Genomic DNA, 18,285 nt, shown 5'->3' with positions numbered 1-18,285 from the left:
TCTTCCTGTTTGCAGATGGATAATCACTGGATAACCATCTTTAGTCCACAAAAAGCAACAGACAAGTGCAGATGAATAAAATGTCAAATTATCAAATGAAAACTAGAGAGAGGAAGCTGCAGGTATCAGTTTTGTCTCAAAGGATTTTGTAAGAGTTACCATATTTTTGCACTGGGGTAATTAAAAAAAAATCACACAAATTAAAAGAAATGAAATGCCTTCATAAAGGCAAGCTATCTACTCGGAGAATGATCTTTAAACCAGCTTCCTGTCAACTTTAAAAATACAAGGTTGATAGTTTAAAAAGAAACGCACACACAAAAGAACCCTAAGAATGTCCTATATGGTTTAAGCCAGAAAAAAATGATTGAAGATTATTATAGCAAGAAGGCATGCAAGTTACATTAACTGCATGTAATGAAATTCTAAACCCAAGAGCTTTTGCATTTTTAACTTTAGTTGTGAAAAGATACTTGAGGATTTTTCAGAGGAATCAGAGTACCTGTAAAAGGGAATGGGGGGAGAGGAGAACTAGAGGAAAGCTCAGAACTGTATGTGTTCACCTCTAATGAGCACAAGTAGTATCAAAGGCTATAAAGACTGGATGTAGGCTAGTTTTTACTCCTGATTTTATTATTTCATACTTTTAAAAGTATTCTGAAGTGGCCAAGAGACTCCTCCCTCAGTGGCAAAGTCAGTCACAACTGGTTACACTCTGTGGGAAGTCCAGGCTATTTGTCATTTGGTCCTATGAGACAAACAGCCGTAAATGGATATTTGTTTCTCTTGTTTTGAGTTGGGGCATGTGAGAGAAAGAATCAGGTGCTACGCAGAGGCGGTCAGAGCTGTTCAGTCACCAGTCTCATTCTCTTCTGCTGTTTCCCCTGTTGTGGCGTTCTCGGCATTCTTAGAGGCCTAGAGGAACAAAGGGGGTGATATTAACTGAAACTGAAGCTAATACTTAGGAAAGGAAAGGAACAGTTTGCAAAAACCCTAGACACAGTGTTAAATATTTCACAGTTATTAGCAGTTTTAAAGAGGACATCTCAGCTTTCAAAGGAATGTCTGCCCAAACCTATATGAAGTTGGATTTTTTTTAAGGTTTGCATGAAATTTCTGATCAAAATATCTTAAAACTTCACCTGCATAAAACTCCACCTAAGACCTTAAGAAACTTTAAATACTTATAGACACTTTAAAAGAAAATAAGCCCCCAGAATCCTTATGTACTGTACATTCTTCATTTGGCCCAATATTAAACAACAGCACCCGTTTACCCTGCAGTTGTCAAACTCATGAAATCCTACCAGTAATTTGGAAAAATGGAGTTCTAAAATATGCTGTACTATTATCGTATCCTGTTTAAGAAGACTTAAGGTGGGATGGGGAACTGGATGCAACCAGAAGGCTAGATCCTTATCTCCCTCACCCTCCATGGGCCAATGCTGACAGGTGGGTGGACCATACTTCTGTCGATTAGCTTTTCAAAACAGAGCGTTTTTAGTTTTCATTTCCAAAGGAAGCTTGCAAAGCTCCTTGCATGGCACTTCCCAAGCGCCTGACAATCACCTGATTGTCAGGTGCTTGGGAAGTACTGAGCAAGGGGGTTTGCAGGCACCACCAAGTCCTGCCTGTACCTGCCCCTCATTTGACATCATACATGACACCAGGCGTTGGGTAGGTGGGTGTGGCTTGGCCAAAATGGCTTCACAGACCATATGGCCAGGCCTAAATAGGCCCACAGGCCAGAAGTTCCCCACCTCTGAGCTGAGGCATCAACATAGTAATTTGAGGTCTCATTGTCTTCAAGAGCCATAATGATGGCAACAACACAATTTAATAATTAATTTAATTATAATAATAGGATTTTTAAATCTGCCCTTCACCTAAGGTCTCAGGGCAGGTTACCATATTTTAAAAATGTAATGAAATTAGCGCACAGAAACACAACAAAGTACCTTCTTTTTCTTCTTTTTCTGGGCCTTGCGGCTTGCTGAGCTCTGTAGGAGTGCCTGGAAGAGGGGGAAATGTCAGTAGCAAAAGGATATACCTAGAGTGCGATTACTTCTAAGACAACAAGGAAGGGAAAATCACTGCCAGCCATAAAGGAATGCAGCCAGTCCTAGAATGCTTGGCACATATTGGGACTAACAATTAGCCTCACATAAAGCTGAGCTAGGCATCCTTTGGAGCCAGCAACTTCTAGTTTCACCTGCTTGCAGACAATTACTCAACAGTAGCGAGTCTGGGAGCCTCCCAGTGCCTCTTTAGAAATTACAAGCTTATAAAATTGTTGTTTAAATTTTCCGAAGAAGAGGAAAGAAGAATTGCAAGGGGCAGGGGAGGTGCATGTTTCACTTTAGCAAGTAAGTGGTCGCATTTGTGTAAAACGGTCTTTAAAATCATGTTGGTTTTAATTCAAAACTGCTTTCTATGAACTCACTCATCTTGTTCTTACACCTCATTACAATTCACAACAAAAAACTTTACTAGCTCTTTAGAAAGCGAATGGCTTAAACATGATCTCACATGACCACATGCCTGAAACATTTTTGTACTTAAAAAAAAAGGCATGCAAGCTAGGAGAGGCAAGGCTTTTTCTTCTTAGCACTTATCTTGCCTGGTCAATGGAAAGTCAATACAGGTACCCATTCAGTGCACGACGGGGTGATATTTGTGGCACACTGTAATCCTAGAAGGGTGAGGAACTATGGACCCGAAACAGTCCCTGGGCCCTCTACATCCAGCCCACAGAGTCCTCTCCTCACCTCATTCCCCTACCACAGGCTTGAAAAAGCTTGGTAGAAGCAAACAGAGTATTTCCTTCCTCCCAAAGTCTAATTGTAGGGTGGGAGTGTCATAGCTGGAGATGGAAGAGTTAACTTTCACCTTCCCATGTGCTGTGATCCCATCAAGAACATTGTGGCACCACAATTAAGCTTTTCATTGGCTCAAATAGAATTGTTTCTTTCAAGACTGATTTTGGAAAGTGGGAAACAGAAGCATGGGCTGCTCTGTGGTTTTTTTTTGGGGGGGGCATACCTTGGCTTGCCATATCTACTTTTGTTTGGGCCAGACTCACCATTGGCATGCAACCCCTAGAAGGTTGGCCAAGAGGGAGCATGGTATTTTGACCAAAAAATGTTCCCCACTTCTGTTCTAAAGAAACACTACAGTAAGCCTGCAACTTATGTGGGGATTATGTTCCAGGGATTGTCCCTAAAGCCAAAATCGCATATAGTCAAAACAGTTTGGGTGTAGTGGCATGTGGAATTGCCCGCCCCCCCCGCCGCCGCCCACCCCCTTTTTGCCAAGTATATAAAGCTGAATGCATGCAAGTTAAATGTGTGTGTAAGTTGCGAGCTTACTTTATTTTAAAATGCTTTTCTTCTCCTCTATGGGCTAGCCCTCAACATGTTAAAACCTACTTTGGATCCCAAATTTGTCCCCACTCTCTTGGAACTCCTTCCCCAGCTTTATTAATGACTAGGTACTGGGAATAACAAGAACTATCAATTTTTATCTCATCACATTTACACTGGGAATAGGGAACTCAAGCAGTTCTCTCTACCGTGACAACATTTGTTCCTGGAACTCAGGGCATTTATACAAAGAACACTGTAATTCCACTGACCTTCAGATCTGCATCTTGCACCTCAAATTCTGATTTGTAGAGTTCAGGCTCAAAGGGACCGCTAGTTATCCTCATGGGACCATTGGGCATTAAAAGCACCGTGAACTTAAACTGGGCAACAAACTCTCCTGGGTGGGGGAAAGAAGAGAAAGATTAGCCATGCACCATATTAGACCACTGCCTACATCAAGCGTCTGACAAGCATACAGGGGGGGGGGGGGGAAACCAAGAGGTAAGATTGGTTTGGTTCAGACAGATCTGCTACAATAGTGGAAAAACAGGTATGTGAGCTTGCCATGAGATGTTCATTTGAATTATCCAAATTAGAGTAGGGGTCCACCTTAACTTTTAAAGGCACTATTGTTGAGTTTCTTATTCAAGAAGCAGCAAACCACACACTCATCTCTCACTGGTCTAAGATATTACTACAAGTGTCCAGGGGTCAACAGTTGTGGCTGAACTGGTAATCAACCAAAATGTGTAGTTGCCAACAATCCTGTCCTTCTCCCTTGAAAGACACTCTAAAATTGAGTGTAACTAACTGGATAAGCAGTTGCTCAGGAGCGCCAAGTTATTTTTCTGCTTTGGAGCACCTGCTAAAAGCAACACAACTGAAGGAAAGAAGCCTTTCTTCTAGGCTTGGAGTGTTCACCCCTGCAGTTGCCCTGGGCTTCAGAAGTACTCCAAAGCAGGAAAAAAAAGTCTCACTGCTTCTGTTTCCAAAACCAGAGACAATTCCCTGCCCATTTTCCAGTCTGCTCTCATCACAAATGTATTTACCAGGTGAAGAGATGTGCTCACTACTTGCAAGCGTATTTGCGCACTCTTGCAAATGACACAAAATATGTGTCCTAGTCTCTAACTGTGACCCCCCCTCAAATTTAACCAAAAAGCAAAGATCTCTGTTATGAAGCATGTATCTGTATTCAAAGTGTACATTCCATTCTAAAATCTAAGTGCTCTCAGAAGAGTTATTTCAACAAGAAACATATTGGAGCAACAAAAGAGTGTATCAATTCAGCATATCTTTCTAAAGGTAAAATAGTGCATAATAATTAGTCAGAGCAGCCAACTGGCTAGCCCCAAAGCAAGACAAAAATTGCTGACATTCTGGCACAAGTGCTTACCTTCTTTATCATAGAGGACATTAAAAGGCTGTAGCAGCTCATGTTTAGCACATTCTACTACTCCCATCCTTGCCTTCTTTTCATCCTCAAATGCCCTGTATGGAACAAACATAAAAACAGAAACTGTTTGCGTGGGCTTTTCTGCATCCTTTGGTTACTAAAAGAACTGCAGAGTCATGGTACCAAAGAATGCTTATATATTGTGCAGATGCACACAAAATATAGAACATGTTACTGGACACAGAATTCAAGTTTCTACTAATCTCAACTTCCCACCCCATTATGGCAGCAAACTTAATTTGGAGAGAGTACGGAGATGCTGGAACAATCTCACAAGGGATAGCTGAGTAAGACTTCTTGCGCCCAGGGTTTCAGTGCCCCCTACCCAGTTAGCAGTTACCACAGTTACCAAATAAACAAGACACTTGTGCAGCTTATATAGGTTGTGGAATTCACTTTCTCTTAGTACAGTATTTTGATTTCTTTAGCACTTAACAATTCTGCTTATTACCTGTAGTACGAGGCTAGCATTCTACACACAACTTAAATTAGGAAAAGCAATATAACTCAGAACATTCCCTTCACTTTACAATACATGCGAAACATGACTGCAATGGTAGGAACCATTCAATCATTGAACTACCAAGTGGAATCCCTGTTGCCAAGTGTATGCACAGATGCACCAGAAAACAAAGAGTACCTGAGAGTGAATGGCATAGCATCAAAGCGTCTTTCCACTTCACTGAAAAAGGCACGGGAAGTTTTCATTTTCAAACCATATTGCTTGGAAGGGTCCCTTTTGTAAATTGTAGTTCTCTGCCCAGCATCCTTTGCCTGAAGACATGCAAGTCATTAAAGACAGTTTTAGCAGCATAATATATAATTTACTTATATGATGAAAGGGAAGGTAGCAAAAGAGTAAAAGGGGGTAAAGGATGTTTTTTGGGTTACGATTGTGGTTATGTAGAGCATTTCCCAACTTAACTGGCTTTTAAGACACTACATCAAACCATCTAACCAGGAAGTTAACATCCTTGTCACTTTAGACAAAGTTGCCAAACTTGTATGGCACCTGATTATAGAACAGGTGTTAAGCAAGGATACTTACTTTTCCTTCTCCAGTGCTGATGAGAACATCAATGGCATAAACTTCATGGACCTCAAATTCCGCTTTTTCATGGTCCTTTCTAGATTTAAAGAAGCGCACACACATGAAAATAGAAGACCATCTCCATCTGAACATTGTTTGGGAGTCAATATGAAGCAAGATACTAATTCTAAGTCATGTGTTTCATCTTACAACACATCTGCGCTCCTAGTGCCCAAAAGGCACAAACACAAAACGGCTTGGCAACAATTCCAGACAAGAGACATGTACCTTTGCTGGTCTGAGGGGTTCTGGATGATAGTCTTCTCCCCATCAATCACATGCTGCTTCAGCTGGTGTGATAGCATCCCTGTCAAGAAAGGGTATCTATTAGCATTGGAGTTGCAAAGCAGCCAGTGAATCACTGCTGATAATCCAAGGCACTGCACTTTCTTTCTTTTTTTAAAACAAAGATCAGAGACACATCTTGTCATATGCCCAAAGGTCTGTGTGTGCTTGTTAAAAAACAGCTTCCAATTTACACTAAGTGTAGCCTGGGATAGGTATTCACAACTCCCAATAGCTGAAGGCTGCCTTATTAATAAGACAGCTACATCACCATTTCCATTAAAGAAAAGCCTTTTTGCCACATTATTATTATTTTATTTAGTCAACTTATAAATGGCTTATTTTATATAAAAATATTTCAAAGCTATTTACAGTAAGGAGTTAAAGATTTTAAAATAACTAAGTGTCAACTCTGTAGGCCACTCTGCTAACCTTCTCCTCCCCTCGTCCCACCAACATATTCTTTTCTCTTTCTGCAACTTACTATTTTAACCCTCTCTTTTGCCTTCTACTGCATAGCATGCAGACTGAACCTCATCTCTATTTTCTGCATCACAATCTTTTTACCCTTTCCTCCAATTTATCTTTTTATGCTCCAGTTCTGTGCTCCTCAATCTTTCCTTACTCCTTGCCGAACTTAACAGCACTCTCCCAGTACCTCGCACATGAAGAGTTTCTCCATACTATGACATTATGGATTTGCAGACGAGTTTGCGCTTGACAGGAAGCTGCAGCCAATTCTAAACACTGGTAATTTCACAAGTATGAAGTGTCTGTTTCTAAACTCCCATTCATAATGTGTGTTTAAAATCTAAATAAATCTTTAGATGCAGGTCTGAAATATTGTATGTTTATCTCCATGAGGGCTCATTCACAAGCAGATTGTGGCACAGCTGGATAGTTGCAACACTGCAAAAACTACCAACTCTACTGTATGCCTCTGAATCCAGGGAGAAGCAGCACACAACACAATAAAAGCATCCTCTTGCCCCAGTCCCCACTGATTTCTTCAGGAGTGGGAAAAGATCACAAACAGCAGGGGTTTGAAATTGCTTCAGGGGCACAATTAGTCAGGGAAGTGACTACTTAGCAGCCCATGGATTTTGTACTGTGCAAGAAAGCTTAGAAGTGTTAAATGTGCCCTTAAACTAGGCGACACATTTAACTTGGGACTTTTAAAAAGACCTTTCCATTTCAAGCCTGAAATACTGTGTCAGGTAGTACTACAGGGACTTCTAACATCCAGGGTCACCAAAGCATTCCTGCTCACCCAGAGACAAATGATGTGCCCAGAGCAATTTGTCCAATCTATTCTCTTCCCCATACCACCCTCTGACACTATCTAGATCAGCACACAAAAGCATTCCTTCCTGCTTTGATGCACATCTTCAATATTTAAGATTCAATCTAGGGAAAGCCATGTCTTATCTGCCCTCCACATCACAAGCTTTGAGCAAGGAAATAACACCTTTCTATTGGCAGGGGGTTGGTGGAGAGAGAGAAATAAGGTTTGACCTTGAGAGAAAAGAGCTCTGTTTAGTTTCATAAACTGCTGCCAGTGACTGGATGATTATAACACTTGAATGTTTCCAAAACAGTAGCTGCTTAGATTCCCTTGACAGCTTGAGCAGCCTCCTCCTCACTGTGCTGACATTTTTTTCCTACATAGGCACACCACAGATCTACAAGACATTGTATGTGAAAAAATCTAACCTTTTGGAGGGTGGCCTAATACAGAAACCTTAACTGACTGGTGGCCAAGAACACTTCCATAACACACCACTAAAACAACACATTTCTTTTACCTTGCTATCGCCTACAGTGAGCTTATTTTGTAAAATGCTCCCGAAGGTGACTTATTCGACTTTGGTGCCATCAACAAAATAAAAGCAACATGAATAGTTCATCTTAATACCCTGATCATCTATTTCAGTTTCTAACCAAGTTCCTCAAAGCATATTACCCTGTGCCCTGAACTGTGACCCCGAATTTAAGCAGTCAGTTCTTTTAGCCAAATGGGCAGGCTAGAAGCACAGGAGTAATTTGTACAGTGAAGCATCCTAGGAGCTCTAAAGGGAATATTTATTTACAAGCATGTTATACCAAAGTAATCCAAACATCAAAAGCAGATATGCTGTCCTCACAATAACTACTAACAATTCCAATATTTTCAAATTCTACAGAAGGATCATTGCCATGTTAAATGCTCTTCTATTTCTGCTGTCTCATTTCATTGTTCAGTTAGCTAATCCTTACCTTCAATTGGTGTGCAGTTAAATGAATGAGCTATCTTGTTCCAAGCATCTGTCACTTGTGAATTCTATTGGAAAAGGGTGAATATTGGCATTTAAAGTTGAATTTGACAATATTCTGCAGTGAAACCTGTGATCAACTCAGTTTAATGGCTCCTACACTGGCTATTATTTTGGAGAAGCAGATCATAAATGTATTCCCCCCTCCCCACACAGTAAAAACCCCCTACAAATTCCAAGCCTTCAACAGAAAGTTGTTCAGCATTAGATGCGGCGTAAACATTCCAGTAAACAAGGCACTGTATGACAATGATCTTTTCATACAGAACTTTTAATGGTGAGAAGCTGAATAGAATTACCACTAAAATTGTTACATATGTTATATAATTGAGGCAGAGATTAATTACCAATAATAATATAATAAATCTACAATTTCTTGTTTTCAATGCAGTAGCAGACATACTGCCTGAGACTTGGAGGGAATTACTGGAAGGGAAAAGCAGAACTTTCTACATCCTGTCCTAAAATTGTCATTAGACTAAACAAATGCTCGGCTGCCAAATACTTATCATGTTCTTGGGGGGCGGGGCGGGGAGGAAATACCCAAGAACCTCCAGCCATTTGCAGAAAGACTAATGACAATACAAACTCTTCAGTAACTACTACTTTTTCACAAGCAAAGACCTCCTAACCCCAGAGAGCATTTCTGCTATCTATGGCCAGCTGCCCTCCAAACAATTTAATACCTCTTCCCAGAGTAAGCTAATGAATTTTTATTTGTATGTTCAGAATAAGTTGAGGATTGGATCTGTGGTCATAACCCCTGGTCACCCATCCTGAAACATGAAACCAATTCATGTAAAAAGTAGCCACCCATTGTCACCTGGTTTCCAGGCTTAACCAAACGCAGAGCAGCTTCAGCACAGAGGTGAGCAGCTTTGATGACATCAGCTTTGCGACCTGACACTGGAGTTTCCTGAAATGGTAGGAGAAAACTAATATTCATATAAGCATTTACTCCTAAGGGGTGAAAAGTGCCAAGAGTTTTCTCACTGACAAATCCTAAAGACACAGTACAGCTGCACAAAATATGAATGGAGTAAACAAGCTAAAATTAAGCACTCTTGTCCCATTGATTCCAGTGAGAGGGTTTATCTGAATCCCATCCTGTTGGAATCAATAGGGCTTTAATAATGATGATGATGATGATGATAATAATAATAATAATAATAATTATTATTATTATTATTATTATTATTATTATTTGTACCCCCGCCCATCTGGCTGGGTCTCCCCAGCCACTCTGGGCGGCTTCCAACAAATATTAAAATACATTAAAATATCAGAGATTAAAAACTTCCCTAAACAGGGCTGCCTTCAGGTATTTTCTGAATGCCAGGTAGTTGTTTATCTCCTTGACCTCTGGTGTTTAACTGATTGAATTGTGCCCTTCTCAATCAGATGACTTGCACATGTTTTGAACTACAGCTTCTACAGTCTCTGAATGTGGCCATGCTTACAAGGAAACATAGGAGTTGGAAGTCCTAAAGATATGGAGAGCACCTGTGTTTGGAAGGCTGCTGAAAGTATTTTGCCACTCCCTTAATTCACAAATGGGATTCAAATATTATCCAGCCCTACAAGTCACTCTTTTCTTTGTTCTGCCTTAGATGCTAAATCAGCATGAGCTATAGTTAAATAAACCGAATTGACAAGTAGCAAGAGTTCTCAATCCACACCAGAATGCTTGAGTCACCAAAGTGACCCAAAAAATCTGGCTATATTTCCAGCAATTACGTAGAAATTCTAAAGTTTATTCTAATGCAGCCTTTCCAGGAATATAGTATATTATTATTAATTTACTTTGCCTTGCATACTTTGAAGAGCTGCAATTAGAATTTAGAATTTTGCTTAGCTTGCAACTTTGGCTAAGTTGAATAGGACATGCCACTTAAGAAGTTAAACATTAATGTACAGCACCCGATGGAGTGACTGATCAATACAGCTGTCCCACATTCTTGGCAATGGGATGGATTGCCACTATACATCAAGAAATGCAACTACTTGCAGACAGTGCAATGAGCAAAGTTACCCAGGACAAACATTCTCAGCACTAAGTGTTGCATAAAAGAATGTCCTTAAAAGTGATATGAAAATCCAGCAAACCCAAATAGGAAACACATTATGTATGTGCCCAGAACATATGAAATACTTTAGACAAGTATGATATTTGTATTGCATAGTTTCAGAACCTTGACCCATCCTACTTCTTAGCAGCTATAGCTGCAAATGAGTAACTAGGAAGCCAGTTCTACTTAAGGATGCCGCTTACATTACTCCCCCTACTGGGGCCAAGCCTGTCTTGAAAGTAGCACGTGCACATGCTACTCAAAGCCACATGCAGGAGATTTACCTTTGATGCATCAATGACAAAACTGTGAGCTACATTTGATATGAAGCCATCAACATGGACTCCCAGGTCACTGCAACATGAAAAGGGAAAAAGAGATTTAAACCACAGCTAGCAATAGGGAACCTTCTGCAACATCAAAGGCTTTAAAAAAATCTGTTTACATGACACTTCCACATTCTGACCCTATTAAACCATTATGGTATATGCAATAGTTGGCACCATAGCAGTTAAAGTGACAATCTCTACTTAGGAAGCAGGGCAGAACCATTAAAATGTGTCACATTTGCCAAGAGAAATCCACACTAAACCAACAGACACACACACACACACACACACACACCTGCACCAACAATAACTTCGGTCCTCAAAGATGTGGCTCAGAGGTACCATATACAGCATAATGCACTCTGAGCAGACCAGCTTAAAATATGCAGTTGAGGGTAAAAGTTAGTAAGCCAATAGATAACCCAAGAAAGTGAATGGAGATGCTTACATTTTGACCAAATCACCATCTTTGAGAATGTAATCCTGGTCACTCTTCAAGGGGGAGAAGTGACAGACACAGTTATTTACCGATATACTTGTGGGGAAGGCAATACCTACACAAAAAAGGGAGCAGTGATGAGATCATACAATCTAGACAAGCCCTGTAACAGTTTTCCATCTCACAAATATAAGTTACTGGTATGTATAAGTGTTAGTATTTTAATGTGATTAGATTGTGTATCAGACATTGTTTTGACAACTTTTTTAAAAAGCAGGACAGAAATAAGTATTGTAACATGGGTCCCTAAACCAGACATTTGGATTTGGGATACAAGTTGCCCTATGTAATTCAAAGACTACATCAATCCCATAACGACTAGGTTGGATTGCTATCCTTTTTCTGCTGACACTGTGAGTGGTACTAGAGCTGCTACAGCTGCACCAACCTGTCTTGTAACTTTGGCAGCTTCCTCAGTATAAAATGAGCTGGGCTTGGTCAGTGCTTAGAGGGAGAGGCTTAAGGTGTGACCTGGAATAATTTATCGGAGTATGAACCACTTTTTCAGACAGCGATGTGCTACTTTTCCAACAGATCACAATGCTGCTGCAGAGCCAATAATTCAATAGCTTGGATTCAGAGATCCCATGCTTGGAACTTTGCCCATAGGACTCTCCCTAGGGAGGGAGGATGGGGTGATTTTCACCAGTTCCATTTTCCTTTGCAACGCACTGACCCTAAAAAGCTGCTCTGGACCCTCAAGAACTGTGTGGGAAGAAATGGAGAGGGAGGAGGGAGAAAAGAGATGAAAAATTTTCCTCCAGTAGAAGGCTTCATGGGATTTCAGACATACTGCAATTCTGTAATTCCACAACTATGCGAAGCTGCCTGACCACTTATCTTTGCTCAGTCCTTAATTTTGTGAAATATGCAACACTATAGTGCTTAATATTCATGCTGTTATCCAAGATTTATGATGTTATGCATGATTAAAACACATTTTTTCTTGTCAAGGTATCAATATGGATGCAGATTGGCCAACTATCATGCATGACAAGGCAAATCCATTCATGGTTTTGTCTACAGAGTCAACATGTCTTAAACTCATGTCAATGTACTTTTAAGTAAACAGTTCATATAACGCTACAATCCTCAAAACAGCATTGACCCTATATCCCCAAGGCTTAATGGGTATTTTATACTTTTTTGCCACCCTGAAATCCCAAAGCAATCTAGCATGGGTTGGTTTTCATATCAATTTAAAATGTTTTGTTTTTTGCCAGACTTCAAGGTACACAAAGAAGAGGGAAAGAAAATTATCTGCTGGGGGCTGAAGTATTGAATTAACCCCATTAGGGACAGAACAAAAGTAATTTCAAATTCTCCCCTTCCAGTTAACTGGATTCCATGAGCTGCCAGAAATGTGAGCGGCATTTTCACACTGCTTCCAGCTAGACAAAAACGGAATGCCTGATGTTCAGAAGCATAATTTATCTGCACAAAATGAAACAAATAATTCAGATCTGGAATACAAACTAATATAAGTCTAAAAGCCTGTAAGCACTGGAACAACTTGCAGCAAGTCACACTGGAAATCTGGGCTGGGTCTGCCGCTGGCAGTAGTTCATTTTGCTGCATCTCAAGCTCCACAATCCACATCACTGTACAATTAATACTATTCAATGATGAATGCAGTTTAAATGAGGCAGTATGATATGTATGTCAAAAATAAAGCTGGAAAATTGTATGTTACCTTTCTTCATATCTTTCTCTTTCTTAAAGATTTTGCCAGTCTCTTCCATGATCATGGCATCCCCTCTCTCACATAAGCTGAGGACAGACACTCCAGATTTAGCTGCTTCTACCACAGTCCGCAGGACTCCTGTAATTAAAGATAAAACTTCATACTGTATATTTTAATATACTTTACAGTTGCATAAAGCTATGCCACACTATGTAGCTCAGAAAGTGTATTTAACATTGGTAGCTCAACTTTTCACACTGAAGCAGGGTTCGAAATTAGCAGGGTGCGAGGCACATTTTGCGCCTAAAGATTCTACATTTGCAAGCGCCTCAAAAAGTCTGGGTACCATTTTTTTGTACCTGGCTGACACTCAAGGATTACTGAAATGTATTTGCTTTGAAGCCTCAAAGTATATGTTAAGGATGGACAATATGCTAAGGAGTTTAACAATAAAGGTCCTAGAAGCCATTTGGCTCCCAGCATTTCTATTCCAGTTTCTAACACTGCACTGCTAGATTCCAAGGCATCCAGGCTCTATTCCCACATCAACTGCCAACAAAATGTACTTTAAATTCCATTTTTACATGCCTACTGAATTAGAATACTCTTACCTATACCATTTAGGGAACTGCGAATCTCTAATAATAATGTCTTCAGATTCCTAAAGTCAACTCCACCTCATGAGGTCACAACAGGTTGCAGTAGTTTTTCCAAACCTGCATCTTTCTGTCCCCAAGAAACTTTCCATAAAAGTATTCTAATCTAATCAACCTTACCTCTATAGAAACTTTGAATTTTAAATACTATAGAACACTCACATTTAATGAAAATCTAAGATTAAAGCACACCTAGTCTTTCATGGTTTCATTTATGGAAAGCATGTGAGCCAAAGAGAAAAACATTGGCTGAGGATTGTGTCTCGTCTAATTAAGATGTCCTCATCAGAAAAATGGTAATATTTTCTCTAAAGCCAGAAAATATTCCAGAAACAATACAATACATTTTTGCCTGAGCTGGATTTGGTGGGCAATGGTTAAACTGGTCTAAAACAATTTAATTTCATGTATATTTTATAAGTCTTCAAATGCCATATCATTGTTTGTTCTTGTGATTATTGCATTTACCCATGTTGTTGTATCTGCAACATATTTTGTGTTTAGCTTTATAAAACCAATGGACTGAGGTTACTGAACAACTGGCAAAAAATAGTTTTAATTCTTCAAGTTAAGTTTGCATAAATATTTAATCCTCATCCTTTTAATACAGAAGTTTCAAGAACGGCTTCATGTTATCTTAACATATTGACTCAAGAGAACAAGGAAAATAATGTTAACTCCATTTATAAGAAGAGCTGAGACAGTTTTGTCCCATGTGCATTCTGCAACTCTATGGTAAAGCTGAGACCTGCTGTTAAGTCTCCAGTATCTATAACCTTCGAATTTAACTAGAAAGAGTTTGCAGAAGTTTGTAAATGACGTTAAGAAAATGTATCCCATTCCAGATTTTGGTAAATCCCAAATGTAGGATAGAACACTGGGATTCCTGAGCTCAAAAGCTTCACATTACAGTAAGCGCTCCTACCACCAATTAAGCAGTCAATAGGGCAAGCTTATCTTTGAACAAACTGCTTTCTTCCTTCACAGCACTAAAATAAACTGAAAAAACTGGAAGCCTGACGCAGCATTTTAAAATTTAATGGAGTAGGCAAAGGTATTTCCCTACCCCATATGAGAGTGTGTGCGTGCTCACACTTTGCAAATGCTCAGGCCTACAAAAGTCAACTGTGAGATACAGACATATGTGGTTTGCTTACAGGGAAGGACTCCCTCCAACACAGGCAGTTAAGAGCTGAGTTGCAAAAGCCGTTTCCCCTTTTCCCTAGTTCGCTGTAATCCTAACAATCCACTTCCTAGAGTTCCCCGAACAAGGTGATCCGATCCGAAGCAGAAAACCTCCCTTAAACAAAAGGGGAAACCTGGGAGGAAGCCAGGATGTCGGAAGATAGTGAACGGGAGAGAGCGCCAGCAGCACATGGCAAGTCGCAGACCATGTGCCTTACAGTTCCTGGAGGACGGAGGACGGCGGGCTCCATTCCCCCAGGGGGATCGTGGATCAACCAATTCTTACCCTTCCCCTCTCTCAAAATAACCAGAACACATAAATGTATTTGTTTTTTAAAGCACGTGATTGCTTTTTTCCTTAACGAGATTTTCACCCTCGGGGACAAAAAAAAACCCCCAATGGCGGGCAGTGGACTAAAATTAGCCCTTAAAACTCTTTCTAGAGATTCCGAGTTGTCGGAGGCAAGAAAGGAGAAAGGAAAGTACACCATGTGCCGGGCGGCTCTCCCATCTTACATATCAAGGGCAACGGCTCTCGGGGGAGGGAGTGGAAGTATCCCATGTCCCCCCAAAATCGTTTTTTTTGGGGGGGGCAGACAAGTCGCTCCAAGTCTATAGTTTTTTCCTCCCCTCCCCCCACTTTCCCTCCATTAACAAGTTCAACTTCAACCCAGAGTAGCAGCCGGGAGCAAAAAAATAAAATAAAAAACACCCCCCACCCCCAGGTCATATTTCATCCCAAGCCTTGATGACCGACCAGCCACACACACACACACACACTCATTTTACTAGGCAATATTACACACACACACACCCCACAGCCGGGAGCGAAGAGCAGATAACACCCCCCCCAACCAGGGCCGCCCCAGCAAACCTGCCCTGCCTGACAGCTCGCTTCGTCACCCCCCGCCCCGAGGGCTCCACAGGCTGGCGGGCAGGCAGGCGCCTGACGCCCAGGCCCCAGGCCCGCCCACCCAAGCCCACGGCTCCCGACGCCGGGCCATACTCACGGTTGGCTATTTCTCCCCCCATCTTGTACTTGTTCACGACCACGTCTTCCGCGATCGTCAGCTCGGCCGCCTCCTCCTCGCCCGACATGGTCGGACTGAGCCGCTGCCGCCGCCGCCGCGGCGCGCCTTCTTCTTCTCCTCACAGCCGACGACGACACCGCCCGGCCTCGAGCCCTTCCTACCGCTGCCCCCTGCTGCCGCGTGCCCAGGTCGTTGTCGTTCAAGCCGCCGCCGCCGCCGCCGCCGCCTCCTCAGTAAGAAGACCGACTGCGAGACAGGCTGGAAGAGGAGAGGGAGAGAGCGAGCGAGCGCGCGGGCTTTGCGCGCGGCACGCTGGGAAGCGAGTCCGCCTGCGCGGACTACAACTCCCGTCAGGGTCCAGGCCCAGCCAGGCTTCGGGCGCAGCGTGAGGTACGACGGGAAAGCTGAACCCCGCGCGCCCTTCTTTTAAGTGGCGTCACCTAATGGCCAGAGGGGGAATTGCGGGCAGCTTGTTGCGCCTTCGCCCACCGCTCATGCGGTGAGGTTCGTTCTAGGTTGTCTTCCTGTTCATATATTAGCGCCGCCTGGAAGCTGTAGTTTGGGTGTGCACGTGTAGCCAGCTTTGCTGCATATCCGAACCGTCCTTGGGTCGTTGAGATTAAACTTTTTTGGTTCTTTCCTCAGAGTGTAAACTGTTGTCTCCACTCCTGCATACTTTATTCTTTTTGAACATTCACTCTTTGTCATGCCTTGTTTTCTCTGAAAGTCTTAAAATACCCTGCCGAGTCCTGCCAATTAAACTTTTCCTGATACAGTATATGATTTCTATGAGTTCAAAACCTGACAGAATTAGATGCCCGTGATCTAATACAATACTCTAGCTAAGGCAGTGCTAGAGCTGAACTGAGTGGTCGTTATTACTTTAGAAGTCTCAGGGCGAATTCACTGTAATGTAATGTAATGTAATGTAGTCAGATATGTGTCTAACTTACTCTGGTGTTCTTAGGAACACCAGCCTATTCTTCAAAGCATTTGCAGTCACTCCTGCATTTTATATAACCTGTGTTTCCTGTTCACATATTTTACTCAGTGACAAGTGGCAAGAACATGATCAGGCTGCCTTCCTCCACTTGGCATTAATTCATTTACTATTTATTTTGCTGACTTTTTTTATCAAGGGAGGAATACACTAGCTTTATCTAGCGTAATGTGTTCTTAATAAAATCATACTGGTGGCTAATATTCCAGGTTTGATGATTGCAACTTAATTTTTTTTAACTCAGACTCATCTCTTCCCATGTCCAAAGGTGAAGCATGCAGCCTGATTCTATACTTGTAAATAAATAAATAAATAAATAATTTATACCCCAGCCACTCTGGGCGGCTTCCAACAAAATATAACAATACAGTAGTCCATCAAACATTAAAAACTTCCCTAAATAGGGCTGCCTTCAGATGTCTTCTAAAAGTCTGGTACTGTAGTTGTTGTTCTCTTTGACATCTGGTGGGAGGGTGTTCCACAGGGCGGGTGCCACCTCCGAAAAGGCCCTCTGCCTGGTTCCCTGTAACTTGGCTTCTTGCAGTGAGGGAACCGCCAGAAGGCCATTGGCACTGGACCTCAGTGTCCGAGTAGAATGATGGGGATTGAGACGCTCCTGAGTATACTGGACCAAGGCCATTTAGGGCTTTAAAGGTCAGCACCAACACTTTGAATTGTGCTCGAAAACATACTGGGAGCCAATGTAGGTCTTTCAAGACCGGTGTTATGTGGTCTCGGCAGCCGCTCCCAGTCACCAGTCTAGCTGCCGCATTCTGGATTAGTTGTAATTTCTGGGTCACCTTCAAAGGTAGCCCCACATAGAGCACATTGCAGTAGTCCAAGTGGGAGATAACCAGAGCATGCACCACTCTGGCGAGACAGTCTGCAGGCAGGTAGGGTCTCGGCCTGCGTACCAGATAGAGCTGGTAAACAGCTGCCCTGGACACAGAATTGACCTGCATCTCCATGGACAGCTGCGAGTCCAAAATGACTCCTAGGCTGCCCACCTGGTCCTTCAGGGGCACAGTTACCCCATTCAGGACCAGGGAGTCCTCCACACCTGCCCGCCTCCTGTCTCCCAAAAACAGTACTTCTGTCTTATGAGGATTCAACCTCAATCTGTAAGTATATTCAGGGGTTTATAGCTAAGAAAACATGCATAGGATTGTATCCTCAATGTGGCTTTAATAGCCGTAAAGATATTTCCGTCTTTTAAGAGGCAGGTACACTGTCCTCATTTCTCATGTTCCAGGATCATCAGTTTCCCACAAGGTTCACTCAGACAGTACAATAATTAATTACATTTGATCTGTTAATTTCTCCG

General features: G+C 41.8%; 1 protein-coding gene across 1 annotated transcript; it reads right to left on the bottom strand.

Moving 5' to 3' along the window:
• Window positions 1–605: 605 nt before the first annotated feature.
• On the bottom strand, window positions 606–16,164 carry PA2G4 (proliferation-associated 2G4). Its single transcript, XM_033138844.1, has 13 exons — window positions 15,941–16,164; window positions 13,099–13,227; window positions 11,355–11,460; window positions 10,862–10,931; window positions 9,332–9,424; window positions 8,453–8,516; window positions 6,140–6,218; window positions 5,870–5,948; window positions 5,462–5,595; window positions 4,762–4,856; window positions 3,635–3,762; window positions 1,959–2,012; window positions 606–915 (listed from the first exon to the last, which is right to left on the bottom strand). Exons 1-13 carry the CDS (start codon window positions 16,026–16,028, stop codon window positions 850–852), a joined length of 1,185 nt encoding a protein of 394 aa, XP_032994735.1. The 5' UTR covers window positions 16,029–16,164; the 3' UTR covers window positions 606–849.
• Window positions 16,165–18,285: the final 2,121 nt, after the last annotated feature.

Source organism: Lacerta agilis, chromosome 2 (assembly GCF_009819535.1).
Source record: "Lacerta agilis isolate rLacAgi1 chromosome 2, rLacAgi1.pri, whole genome shotgun sequence".
NCBI lineage: Eukaryota > Metazoa > Chordata > Lepidosauria > Squamata > Lacertidae > Lacerta > Lacerta agilis.
This window is presented reverse-complemented; position numbering and strand designations above follow the sequence as displayed.